The 13,637-nt window shown below is 33.7% G+C and overlaps 1 protein-coding gene across 4 annotated transcripts in view; it reads right to left on the reverse strand.

The window, feature by feature from the left end:
• Positions 1 to 241: 241 nt before the first annotated feature.
• Positions 242 to 13,637, reverse strand: part of LOC117240008 (thyroid receptor-interacting protein 11-like) — a 45,152-nt gene continuing 31,756 nt past the window's right edge. For all 4 annotated transcript variants that reach the window (XM_033505833.1, XM_033505834.1, XM_033505835.1 and 1 more), the window contains 10 exons: positions 9,331 to 9,498; positions 8,661 to 8,768; positions 7,581 to 7,989; positions 4,743 to 7,466; positions 4,487 to 4,590; positions 4,288 to 4,387; positions 1,582 to 1,663; positions 1,232 to 1,421; positions 813 to 908; positions 242 to 738 (listed from right to left, as the gene is read on the reverse strand). In XM_033505833.1, the coding sequence (XP_033361724.1) occupies positions 586 to 738; positions 813 to 908; positions 1,232 to 1,421; positions 1,582 to 1,663; positions 4,288 to 4,387; positions 4,487 to 4,590; positions 4,743 to 7,466; positions 7,581 to 7,989; positions 8,661 to 8,768; positions 9,331 to 9,498 (4,134 nt within the window). In that variant the 3' untranslated portion in view covers positions 242 to 585. The remainder of the gene's footprint in view (positions 739 to 812; positions 909 to 1,231; positions 1,422 to 1,581; positions 1,664 to 4,287; positions 4,388 to 4,486; positions 4,591 to 4,742; positions 7,467 to 7,580; positions 7,990 to 8,660; positions 8,769 to 9,330; positions 9,499 to 13,637) is intronic.

Consider the following 13,637-nt stretch of genomic DNA (forward strand, 5'->3'; position numbering starts at 1 on the left):
TTTGATGAAACGGTGTAATTACGGATTATTTTGAATTGAAAACATTTTCGCTTTACATTAATTATGACATATCTTTACCAATTTACATTTCTTAATTATTGTCAAGAAACAGAAAAATTAAATTCTTTAATTCACATTAAACATTTCTGTTGCAAGCACCATGAATTACTACATATCATTTTTAAAGAAATAGTGCATTATCGTAACTAACAATTAATTGATAAATTTATTAAAAATAACGTTTATAAAAGAATAATAGAATTAATCTTGTAATTAGACTGCGGATATTTATGCAAATTCACATTTTAATGAGCATAACTAAAAGGCTAGGATCTATGTAGAGGTTTGTTTGACCTAAATTTAATGATAAGCATTGTATTTTGAATGTTTTATATATGTTCATTCTATGCATTCTTGCATCTTTAAATTTGCCATAAATGCATAACAATCCGCAATCTAGCAATAACCATTTCTTTTCTTTACTTTTATTAAGTGGAACTTGGTAAACAAATGTCTTCTTTAAACATTGCTTTCTGCTACAGTCTTAGAATTTACAAAGCATAAAATATACCAGAATTATTAATATCAGCTGTCCTTCAATACTTCTTTCAAAATAGATCCTGTATTTCTGGCTGGGATAAAATCCGGGAATGTTGGTAAATTTACATTGGAAAGTAACGAAGTAGATTGTGTTGATGACGTAGAATGTTGCCTACTATGACCAGGTCGTGGTAATGTCTAGGAAAAAAAATAGTCCAATGGAAAACATCACATATATGTGTAAACAAGAAACAAAGAAATACTGTCCTTACCGATGTTTGAATTGGTAATGCTGGTAACTGTGGCTTAGGTTTCGATTCGTTTTCTAGAAATCTAATAAATGCTGCTGACAAAGACGCTTCTTGATCCTAAATAACATAATTATTTCATTTCTATATCATATTTCATATTTTTTATAAAAATATTTATTTAATTATGTATATTTATACGCAAGTGTGTGTATGATCAGAGAGGAAATTTTTTCTATGGTATGATCGATGTCACGTACCGTGAATGTATAACCAGCGTCAAATAATTCAGTATCTCGATATCTCGCAACAGTAATTTATAAGACCCGCGAATATATGTATTGTGGAATGGAGAACAATATTAAACTTATTTGATGTATTTGTTAATGAGTAATCTTGTATTGTGTAGTGCAAAACCTGTTTTAAAAGAAAAATTAATTTACCTTATTAGGATCGGTAGATCCACCAGTTAAACGAGAAAACCAGCTATTTTGCCCGACTGTATTACTCAACCCTGCTTTATCCTTCTCTGTTTCATTGAAATCCAAAATTGTGGAAAACACTCTAAGCACCGAAGATTTATCTGCTGCCGACGAGGACAGGTAACCCAATAGGAGGTTTTTAATGAGAGTCCTGAAAAAAGTGAATGTTTTATTTACAATTAAAGAAAATCTTTTTTACGATAATTTTATACAAAACAATAGATAAATTTAAATTTATAAAAATAACTAAAGTTTAAAATTCTAATTTTCTTTACAAAAAATATTCATAGATGTATGAAATAAATACTAACTTATCAATTTTTCCCTCTCCACTTTGCTTTGCCTCTTCTATCCTGTGATCGGCAGTGTTTACAAGATTTGTTAACCGGTCCACTAGAAATATATGACAAACCATGTAAGAAAGGGAGTAATAGAAAAAAGATCATTAAATGTCAGAAAATAATTATTATAATATTCTGAGTTAATCATGAAAGGGAGTAACAGAAAAGAGATCATTAAATATCATAAAATAATTTTTACAATATTTTGAATCAATTATATGTTTAAAAATGTAATTTCAGTAGAATTATTAACTGCTTAAGGAAAAGTTTAGCATGTTGGATGTTTCATTTCTAGTCATGTGCATTCCAGCGTTGTAAAGTTGGCGGATTTGGAGGTTGAAAAGACATGAGCGTAAGTATAACACAAGTACTGGTTGTCTGAATATCACACCAGTACCTGATGTAATACTCACACCCATGTCTTAGTTGCTCATGCTGCATTCTTCATTTATCATGCCATACTAGCAAACTATGACGCATGCCACTAGAAGTAAGAAAGCTATATTAATATAATAAGTACTTTAGTATGTTACAATACATTACATTAAAGTACAATAGCTATTCTAATATGATTTCATTATAATTCTTTATAAATAAATGATCGTGTACTTTATTTTACAAATTAATATAATTTGCAATGGCTACATTAGTTTTACCTCTGGCAGTTTACTTTGACAAAAATTAAATAAATTACAATTTTAGTAGTATTAATGATTAAAGGTAAAATAAAAATAGGTCATAGATAGTGAAAACCTTTAACTACATTTTTTCATCCTTGTAGGATAATGGTAACGGGTGGGAAACCCCACGAGGTAATATGAGCTTTTACAATTCACACGCTCACAGTTACCGCATGAGATTACCCACACTGACGCTACCAAACTTTATGTTTATATAGATCTGTTTATGTATTACGTATTATTTCAACATATGTACATGTATGACTAAATGTCTTAATTTATTTGTGATGTATTTGAGTGCTAAACTTAACTTTCAAGCTACAGAGGCTACTCTTTCAAGCTACAATACGTAGTTCACTTGTATTTCGTTTACAGATTATAGTTATAGCTTACAGATTATAGTTACAGATTACAGTTATAAAAATACATATATCATCATACATTACTACTATTACTTAGTGTGATGGTTGCAGTAGTATTGTAAATTCATGGTCATCAGTATTGTTCTTAAGAATTAAGAGATTAAAATATTATACAACTCTCATACTATGTGTGCACCAACATTCCAGTTGTATAAATTGAAAAAATAAATTAACTATCGAATGTGGATGTAATGTATATATAAAAAGAGTGTTTAACAATATTGATATAGTCCTCGATGATATAAACAAAAAATTATATCATAAATTAGATTATAAAATATAATTTACACATAAATGAAAAGAAACCATACAACAAATTTTTTTATTTTTGTGCCCTTGCTATCTAACAATATTTTATATGTTAGTATATAGGAATTTATAAGTAGAAAAACAGGAGAAGGTACCAGCACCAGTGGCAATGCATGAGCCAACGAAGATGTGATTTAGTGCGCTAAGGCGATTGTCCAGTTCGTAGCCGGATACCAGCAAGAATCCTGGGCTATTGTCAAAATCCCAGAATTACCAGCTGATATTTGACTACATCACCGGATTGTTTACGTGTTTGCTTTTTGCAGATTAGTCACAGGTCACATTCAAACTGATGATAATAGAGTGGGATTTAACCATTTCACCAGTGCATAAATTATAATTAGAACATGTGTGATATTTTGTGTATAGGCAAGCTATTATAGCACCAAATTCTTATGCATAAAAAAAATCGCATGTGCTTTTCTACTTTATGTTGAAACGGGATTTTAAGGATCAATATACATATTGTTGATCAAATGCATTATACCGATACTTTAGTCCAATATTAACACTTTTTGTATTCTTCATTGCATATGGTCAGTAATGATACACAATTTGTGCGATTATATATTTATTATTTTGCATATTAGTAAAAAGTTAGAACATGCTAGAAAATATTTGTAAATTTAATCTAGGTACAATACAGTTTGTAAAATCTAAATTATATGAGATTAATTCATCTAAAAAATTTAAATGTAAGCATATTTGAAAGTGTAAATAAAAATAAAATACTTCATATAAAAAAATTAATATGAAAATTAGGGAATTATTCTCAATACTTCAATTTATTCTCAATATTTAGCATTGATGTTACATAGCAATATATATTGCAAATTTTAATAATTAAATAATACCAAGCTTTATTCTACCTAAAAAATTTAGATATTTAATTATAATACATTGAGTTTCTTGATACTTGAAACTTTATTTTGTAAATTACATCAAAAACCACATGTAAAAATCCCGAATATTTATAATCCACACCAAAGAAGCACATGTGCATATTATTTCCTCACATTTAACAATAATTTTTTAAAACTATATTATCTAACATATCTCAAAATTAATTGCGTTGAATGTATGTATTGATATTTTGTGAATTTGGAAATATGAATTTTCTTTATGAACGTATAAAAATTGTGTAAATTTGCTATCGATAAATAATGATTGAAGAATTAATTGAAAAAAATTCTAATCATGCAAAATATAAAAGAAACAAGATGCAGGCAAAGGTAATATTTTGTAGTAATAATAGAATCGAGTACCTTCTTGGTTTAGCTGTTCGATTCGTTCTGTTTTTTTATCGAGTTGTTCGCTTAATCTGGATGCTGCTTGTAAGCATTCTTTAGCTTCAGCTAATTGTTCCTATTAACAATTATTAAAAAAATTATATATTTCCCTATTAACTATTAGATAAGCAATTTTTTAATATTTATGTATAAACATACAATTATATAAGTATACCTTAAGAATTGTGACATCATTGGCCAATTCTTCTTGTTTTTTATGGGATTCGATTAGTTTAGATTGAATTCTCTCAGTTGCCGCTATGATATCTTTTTCCTTATCTAAAAATTGTAAATGAAAATTATTAATTATAAAATTAATAATTAAATAAAATTAATAATAATAATGGCAACAACAACAACAACAACAATAATAATCGATAATTTCGTATAAGACACGTTGTGTACAGAGATTATGAAATATTTTAAGTTACCTCGTTGGAATTGTTCCAAGACTATCTGTAAATTAGTTAAGGACGTAGTCTGTGATAAGATCTTATCTTCAGCGATAGCTAACTTATTTTGTATATCATCCCTTTGTTGAACAATCAACGCCATTTGTTGTTGTAACGTTTCCACTTGCTGATTTGCTCTTATACTCGCGGACGTATACGCGTTTGAACTGCTCTTCATTTTTTCTTCAGCCTGCTGTAATTTCACTTCTAATTCTTTTCGCGTTTCCTCCGCAAGTAAGGCGTCTTCCGTATAGCTTGATTCCATTTCAACCAAATGTGCTCGTAGCCTTTCTAACTCCTTTGCGGCGTTCGCTTCTTTGCCTTGGCTTTCGCTAAGTTGATTCTGTAGCATTCTATTGTTCGATTGCTCTTGAATTAGAGCTGCTTCCAACGCGTTACATTTCTCATTAAGAATCGCAATTTCCGTTGTTTGCGTTGAGTGTTCGACGATCCCGCAAGTGTCTTTGCTGTTCGATTCTTCGGCATTTCTCAAACGTTGTTCGACTGTCCGCAGTTCATGCTGCAGAGTAGCTATGTCCTTTAATTCAGAGACATTTAAGTCTTTCTCTGTTAGCAAGTTCTGACCTCGCGATGTTTGTTCGTTCAAGAGGTGCGTCAACCTTTGAATTTCGTCATGATATTGCACATTTTCATTGTGTTTGACGGTTACAAGTTTCACAAGTTCGTCCCTTTCGTTCTTTATAGTCGCAAAATCGAGTGTTTCTGTATCAGTCTTTGCAAGATAGAGTGCGCTTTTCAGGTTATTAATCTCTTCGTCTTTTTCTCTAATAAGATGAGATAGACTTTCTATCGTTTCTTTGGCCATATCAGCTGATTCTGTATTTTCGTCAATTGCCTTTTGTAATTTCTTTTGCGAATTGATGATTTCTGCCATTAATTTACTGTTGTCATCCTTCAATGTATCATTTTCTCGTATCTTTTCCTCTAAAATAGCTGTAATTTGTTGCTTTTCCTTATCATAGACATTTTCATTTATACGATTTAATAACTCTTTTTTCTCCGCTTGTAGATATGCAATATTATGCTCCAACTTGATACAGCTATCCCTGGCTATTTCGTATCTCGTTTTTAAAGTTTCATTTTCTTCGGCAACGGTGGCGAAACTCTCTTGTAATTTTATCAATTCCCTCTCTTTCAAACGTAATGTTTCTATTTTATTCTCCATTTGAGCATAATCGTTCTGCATGGAACAAAATTTTTCAGTTAACTCGCTAAGCTCTAATTCACTCTTTAATTCTTCGCGTTTCTTTATTTCGTTTTGCAAATTTTCTTTTTCCAATTGAAGCTTCTCGGTCGTTTTCTTCATCGACAAAAATTCACTGTTTAATTCTACGTACCTTTCTTCCGATTCTCGTAATCGTTCCCTAATTTCATTTATCACTTTTTCATTATTCGCTACTTTTTCTTTCAATTCCGTCTGTTCTTGCTCTAACAAAGATTTTTCCGTGTTTACCAAGTCTAATTTATCGTTGGACTCGTCTTGAATGGCAGTTAACTGTTCCAACCAGGAAATCTTTTCTTTCGTTAAACTTTCGTTCTCTTGACTCATCTTCGCTATGTAACTTTCTTTCAACTCTATTTGGTTGAACGCTTCGTCCAATTCTTTTCTCATGTTTAATATGTCGTAGTCTAAGTCATCTTTCTCGCGATTAGCTTTGGCTAATTGTTCCTGAAGATCTTTTAACGTATCGTTATTCCCTGTCTCTGAATTACTTTCACGCCACTGCGAGATCTCTATTTCTAACTGTTCATTTCTTCGAGACACTTCCTCGTTTTCCTTCTGAATTTCGTCTCTCATACCTCGCAGAATCGCCAAACTGTTTTCTAATTGTTTTCCATTGGAAACGGACGTTTTCAATTCTCGTCTCATGTTCTCAAGATCGAATTTCAGCTCCTCGACTAATTTGATGTTCTCATCTAAATACTTGCATTTCTCCAATGATATTCTCAGCTGTTCCTGCGTTTCTTTCTCCGTGTTCTCCAATAAATCGATCTTCTTTCGTAACTTGTCATTCTCATCCAATGTCGTATGCAATTTCCGATTCAGATTTTCCATTGTATTAAACGTATCCTCGATATCTTCTGGAATATTTTCTAATTTTGCTGATTTTCTCGTTCGAGATGCAGGTGGCGACTGGCCTTGATTCTTTAATCGTGTTTCGTTTGGACAAGTACTTCGTAACATCGCATTTTTCTTTCTTAACGAGTTTTTCTTGCGCAACGCGGAATTTTCTACTTGAAGACGCTTCACCTCCTCGTGCAACCATTCAGTTTCCGATTCCACCACGTCTTTCGTCCATTTCACGTCAATGTACTGCTTCGCCAGAGCCTCGAAAATCGACTCATCCGGTTCTATTTCTACAAAGGAACTCTTCAAAATATTCTTGACCCTCTTGGTTAATTCGTCGACCACATTTCCCTCATACTGCTCGTCGGTCGATTCGTTTTCTTCCATTTCTAGGTCATTTGTTTGGATATGTTTATCTACGCTCTCTAAACTGTTAGTTTGTACGGTATGGTCGACAGTTTCTGCTCGTATCAGCGTGCTGAATTCCACGAGTTTACCTTCCAGTTGGACGACTTTATCTTGAGCCTGGTTGTAGTCTACGTAAAGCTGTTCGTAAGCGTTTTGAAGGCACTGGTGTTTTTTTTCGACCTCTTCCTTGAGGGACAGTAGTTTTTCTAATGGTTAAAAGGAAAATGAAAAAGACCAATCATTTATTTTATATCAAGTTTTTAAGAAAATAGAAGAAAGTACTAGCATTATCAGATGGAAAGGGTTAAAGACATGCTTACCTATCGATTGTTCATGCTGCTGATCCAATTCTTCTACACTGGCGAATAATCTTTTATTTTCTTCCTGAAGTTCCTCGATTTTCTTGTACAATTCTGATTCTTTGTTGCTTGATACCTTGATAAACTCATCTCGCATGTGGTTCTCCGAACTCACGTCGAAATTAGGCTTCAACGCGGCGGTCTCGTGGCTGACGCTGTTGGGCCTCTTAAACTTCTCATCGAAGTCAGACTTTTCTTGTTTATTAGCCTCGCTATATTTCTCGTTCTCAGTTTCCAGCGCTTTTAGCGCGCCACGAACTAAATCCAGCTTCTCGAGGGAGTTCAATTTGGACAGCACCGTACGGAAATCGTTGATCAACGCTATTTCATCCGATTGCATGCGTCTCGTGTTTTTCTCGGTTTCCCGGCTCTGATTAACATAGTTTTGCTTTTACTGTGTATCGTTCATCATAAAATGTTTTAATACTGTAAAGCAAATTTTTCAAATGTTTTGTGAAACTTTAAACTGAAGAACGCCTCTCTTTATTTTAGGAGAATAATACGAAAATATTTAAGTCTTCGAAAGACTGAATTAACTAGTTAAAAAAAGAAATGTATTATTTTCATTAAGGAGATCTTCACAGCGTAAAAGTGTGTTAAATTTTATTTCACAAAAACTATGAATAGGTACATTTAGCGTTTAACTTTAGTATTAACTACAATATTAACAGTTGAAAAAAATAAGTATCTTTGTGCTTGATCATTTGCTTCATTTGATCAGACTGAGGTCTTCAAATACACCGCATCGTTTAAAATTAAGTAACTCGAAGAATTACATCGCGTTTCGTTTTATTCAGAATGAAACTTCTTATTTTCATAATCATATATTTGTTGCACTAACATGTTAGTAATCTTAAATTCGTCCAATTAAGCACAGTGATTCATTAGGGATGTTTCTTAATCATGCTAACAAACTCGAAGGTCGAAATATATCCTCTAAGTAAAAAAAAAAATCTAGCTTCCTTGGGTACAGATTTTTCGAAATAAGTTATTTCTTCGTTTTACTTTTACGAGGAATTACTAAGATATATATATACCTACCTTTTCTTCCATTTGTATTATACGGTTCACCATATCTTGCTTTGCTCTTAAGAATTCCGCTTTTTGATGGCCATCGGTGAGTTCATCTTTCAAAGAGGAATTGTTACCCTGGAGTTAACAATTGTAACAAGTTATTTAATATTAACTAATAGGTTTTACTTAATAGGTGAAGTATTCCATGTATCGTAAAACAAAATTTCTTAACATGAAATATTTAAATGAAATATTACGGGGAATGCTATAGAAAGAGATAGATGTATTCGAACTGTTGACAACGTATTAACATTTATATTGCGCAGTTCAGAAAACGGTAATAGTGAATTAAGTGTTTTACGTGGATATCTTAACTAATAAGGTGACAATGATATGATATTGATTGAAGATAACGCGTAATGACATATGTTATCACGTGTATATATGCGCGAAACGGGCGTCGCTACAGAGTTAAAATTAAACGCAATTATCTGAAAACAATTGCAACGGTAATTATCCCGTTTATGTTTAGTGGGACAAAGAAGACAATGCGATTATTAGGTACACGGAGCAATTGAAATATTATATATGCAACGAGTGCCGATCAGTTTTGAATCTATTAAATTATCATTTTTCAGAAAAGAAACTTAGTTCAAAATATTTGTTTGTACACAATAGAGGATTTTTCATATCTTACCTTCTGAATGCGTTTAAGTTCGATTTCTAAATCTCGTATTTTCAGGGTGGCTTGTGCCAGTTGTTCTTGCAATTGTCGCACGTGATTCCGACTTTTTGAATTTCGATTTTTCGTGGACGGCGGATCCCAAAAAAATACCTCGCCCTCGTCATCGTGATTACTATCGTTCTGAAACAAACAGATCATTAAAATTATAAGGTTTTTATCTTTAGAGTTAACGTTCTGTGAAATAATATATCCATAATTTTTTTAGTGACCCATTGTTACTTATTAGTTCAACCAGAAACGGGTACAGGTTCGTAATAAATAATCCCCTTTTAATCTCACCAACTACGCAACAAAGTATATCGACTATCAGAAATGCTACGCATTTTCCGAACAACCCAATATTTTATACGTATTTATATTATACTTTTCTATCGACGATTGAAGGTTGGTCGGAATTTGATGTTTTATTACGTGAAGTTCCATCATGATAACATTATACAGGAGACACGATCGTGTTGGAGATAGAGCTAAGAAAATTCACGAAGGCCCTGTAGACAGATCCCGATGATTTCAAAAGCATGGCGTGCATTAATGCATCAGCGCATCAGAAAACGCGAGCAACCTCTACCAATTGAAAATTCATCAAGCAACGTCTTTTGCAACAATTGTTGTGAAAACGAGCGTCTACAAGGGGAAAAAAGAGTCGTACACGTCGTTAAGATGGGAAAATATTTGCCGGGACGAGTATCGGTAGATACCGCGTTGCAACGCGACGTTTCAGCGACCGAGTCGGATGCGAGTAATTTTCGTCCGGGAGGAAACTCGCGATTATTCCGTTATATCGCGCGAAAAAGGTTATATCGCTTTCCAAACTTGGATCAAGGGAATTTTGAATCTGCTGATTAAATATGACAAATTTTAAATTATCGTATAACGATGTTTCGATGGTTAATTCAACTATGTACGTATTATACTTTCGTAAAAAGGTACAGTACACAGTTAAAAGTACATCGTGGTCGCGTGAACGAACTCGCGAGGATCACGTGTCTGATTTAAATTGATATTAGTAAGTCTTACACGATTAAAAAGGATATTAATTATCGAAATCGAAAGTATTAAACATCGAAATGTAATTGCAAAGTTGCATTTCAGCAACCAATTCGGATGCATGCAATCTTTGTGGGGAAGAAGCGATTATTCGATCGTATTTCATCCGAAATCTCCTTTTGAATACACGATCAATTAACGCATCGATTTTAATGATTTCATAGGTGAGCTCGATCGATCGAATAGCTACTACCAAAGAAATACACGTGAGTCGTGCCACGTTGACGTTCCTTCGCGAGTTTGAGTCGACTCGAAGCAGGATGCGACCGACTGGTAAGCAGCGTATCATTAGTATGTAACTTAGTATTGTTATACACGTTTACATAAGTATTCCGTATGTCGTGAACAATGCAAGTAACATGGCGCCGCTTGGCCGTGGAACCGCGCGGGCGCGAAAGAGGGAAGAAAAAAAATCTAGGGAAAAGGGACCTATGGTGGGGATGGTGTACTTATGCAATCGAAATTATGATCAATTGCGGTTCTCTTGGGGGAAGAGAAAGAAAACGGCATATTCGGTTTTCAAATTGCTCACACCTGATAGAAAGGATGTCAAGATTTTACGGTGAATTGAGACTTTATAAAAGCCTTGTCATTCCATAGAAATTGCCGAGATTATGTAAACCCTCGTAAACTCTCTCACGTGTTCCGTGTATATTTCGTTTGTTGTTTTTATCCACGTAAAAACCGCCCGACTCCGGGATGAACCGACTCAGGGATATCTCAATTCAATTCAATTCAATTCAATTCAATTTACTCCACTGTACTGATACAGAAGGGCAAATTGAATTCGTATTGAAACGCCTTGTTTTCTTTTTTTCCTTTTTTTTTTTTTTTTGTCATATGCCATTCCAAATTCGATAGTTTAAAATTTGTTCTATCGTGCATTATGACGTAATTTAGTCGACAGTTAAAGGAAAGGAAAGTTTATCTATAACTGCTACTACAAAAGTAGCTTAAACGTTGTAAAAGTTGAATAGTTTCTGAAAATGTAACGATACAAACTATGAAGGGATTAAAGTGGAATTAATGAAACAGCAGCTTCGTGAATATAAAAGTAATTCAAGAATTTGTCATGAAAGTTCATAATGAGTTGAACTATTAACTCGTTAAAAAAGAGACGACTGTCTCAACTTACAATGCTTCGTGGAATAATTCGTTCATGAAATAATTATCCACTTCAACTGTAAAACAGATTATTACGTTTTGAAAACAGAGAATTGTTTTGAAAACGTAAAAATTTATTCGGCCCGAGTCAATAGAGAAATAGCTTTCGCCCGTCAATTGATTCGAAAGTCCGTCGTCATGCATTACCATACTTCTATACAAATTATTCAATGAGCTGTTATTATGGCCACGTATCGTCTTGACAAAAGACTACAAATAGGTTTTTATCTTACCATAAGTTTCCCCATATAAGGGAAAGAAAGGAGGGGACAAGGTGGAAGAGGAGAAAAAGGAAAGATTCACCTTTCGACCTGGCTTCATGCCGTTCAAAGTTCTTTCATCTAAAAGTCAATTCTTTACCTACTCCAAACAGATCGTATGTTTTCTTTTTGTTTCGCATAATACAAAAAGACGCGTCAACGTTCACAGTTCTGTTCTGGCAAAGGCGCATCGCGCGATCGTGCCATCATTTTGGGGAAAAAAATTCTCCAACGTTTAAAATGTATAAAGTCGGTATCTTATAGCGATAAAATGATCGTGAGACGAAATCCAATCCTTTCGTGGATGCAGTGGTCGATGAAATATTATTCCGTATTCCTGAAAATTATCGAAAGTTCGATGTACGAGATTCGAATAGACTTTGAATTCAAAATGTTTCCACGATCGTTTTTTTATGAGGAAACTTAAACGAGAGGAATAAACAAAAGTTCGTTCGTTGATGCATGTGTCGAAGCAGTTTGGTGTCGCATCGTTGCATATTATTCATAGGACCCTTTCAGATATGCGACTGATACCGAAAAGCTTTCGATGCACACTGTCTAAATGCTAATCGATGCACACGCGTTATGCATTTGTCTTTCCAGCCTCCGCTGACATTTTTTTAAGTCGATTCTGTTCGCGATAAACTGTTTTTTGGTCCCGGTGCAGTGTTCGGTAACCTCGGTTTTAGACAGCGAGGAGAAGGAGGAAGTAAGGCATTTAAATAACTTTCCGTTTCCATTCTTTAATTTAAGAACATTCTACTTTTTAAATCATTCTAATGTTAAATTTCTTCCGCTTCTTCGTTTGTATATTTCAGTATTTGCTCCTTGCGCCGCTTATCCATTTTACTATACGAACAAGATATATTTTTTATCGCTTTAATATAAAATTGGTATTATACGTCTTAATGATTTGTAAATAAGGAAAAAGGATAGCGAGAGTATGCGGGCGCTTTTCGCGGTCCAAATTCTCCTAATGAATATGAAAGGAGCCTCCGTTAGGTCAGGTCAAGGAATAATGCATCGTTTGACTTGCATATGTATGTGGACTTGCGCGACCAAAGTTTCCTTTTTTTCTTCCAATACGGCCTGTTTATACGTTTATTTCACCTTGAATACTCGATACTTTAGAACTGACACGGAGAAGGTTCGGGATCTCAGGGTCGTACGTCATAAGTCGAACTTAGAGCTCTTCTTGTCTTGCAAATCCTTCTTGAATAGCCACGATTAACACATTTTTCTTTTATTATGGTAAAGAATCGGGCTTCCAAGGCTGTGTTCACACAAGTTACGAAGATAGTTTGAACAGGGAGCAGCGTTTGTTTGGCGTTTCTTGGGGGAAAATTAGAGGGGAACGAAACAGACACGACGTTGACCACTTCGACGTTGACTGTGCATTTGCATATGCTTCTTTGTATGTCCTATTAATATATGCTTCTTAACCGAACACCACTCTCGTTATCGTAGAGCTTAAAGACATTTGTTTGAATTTTAAAATTTTCGTCTTTTTGTAGAAATGACGCGACGATGGTATTGATATTTTCTATGTTTCAATTTTCATTTATTTTCATGATTTATCATAACAACGCGAATATTGCTTGTGATAAGCCGAAGGATTCGAGTCGTCGTCGATGAAACTTTACATAAACTTTTGATAGATGCATTTATGTATCAAAATAGTGTAGTAGCAATAAATATATTGAAACAAGAAAAAACATATGAAATTCACAAAGAGTCAAAATTGACATCAGAATTTTCTTCGTCAAGAAGTTTTATCTTTCATATATC

The sequence above is a fragment of the Bombus vosnesenskii genome, unplaced genomic scaffold, assembly GCF_011952255.1.
Source record: "Bombus vosnesenskii isolate JDL3184/JDL3185 unplaced genomic scaffold, Bvos_JDL3184-5_v1.1 scf7180000014535, whole genome shotgun sequence".
NCBI classification, from domain to species: domain Eukaryota; kingdom Metazoa; phylum Arthropoda; class Insecta; order Hymenoptera; family Apidae; genus Bombus; species Bombus vosnesenskii.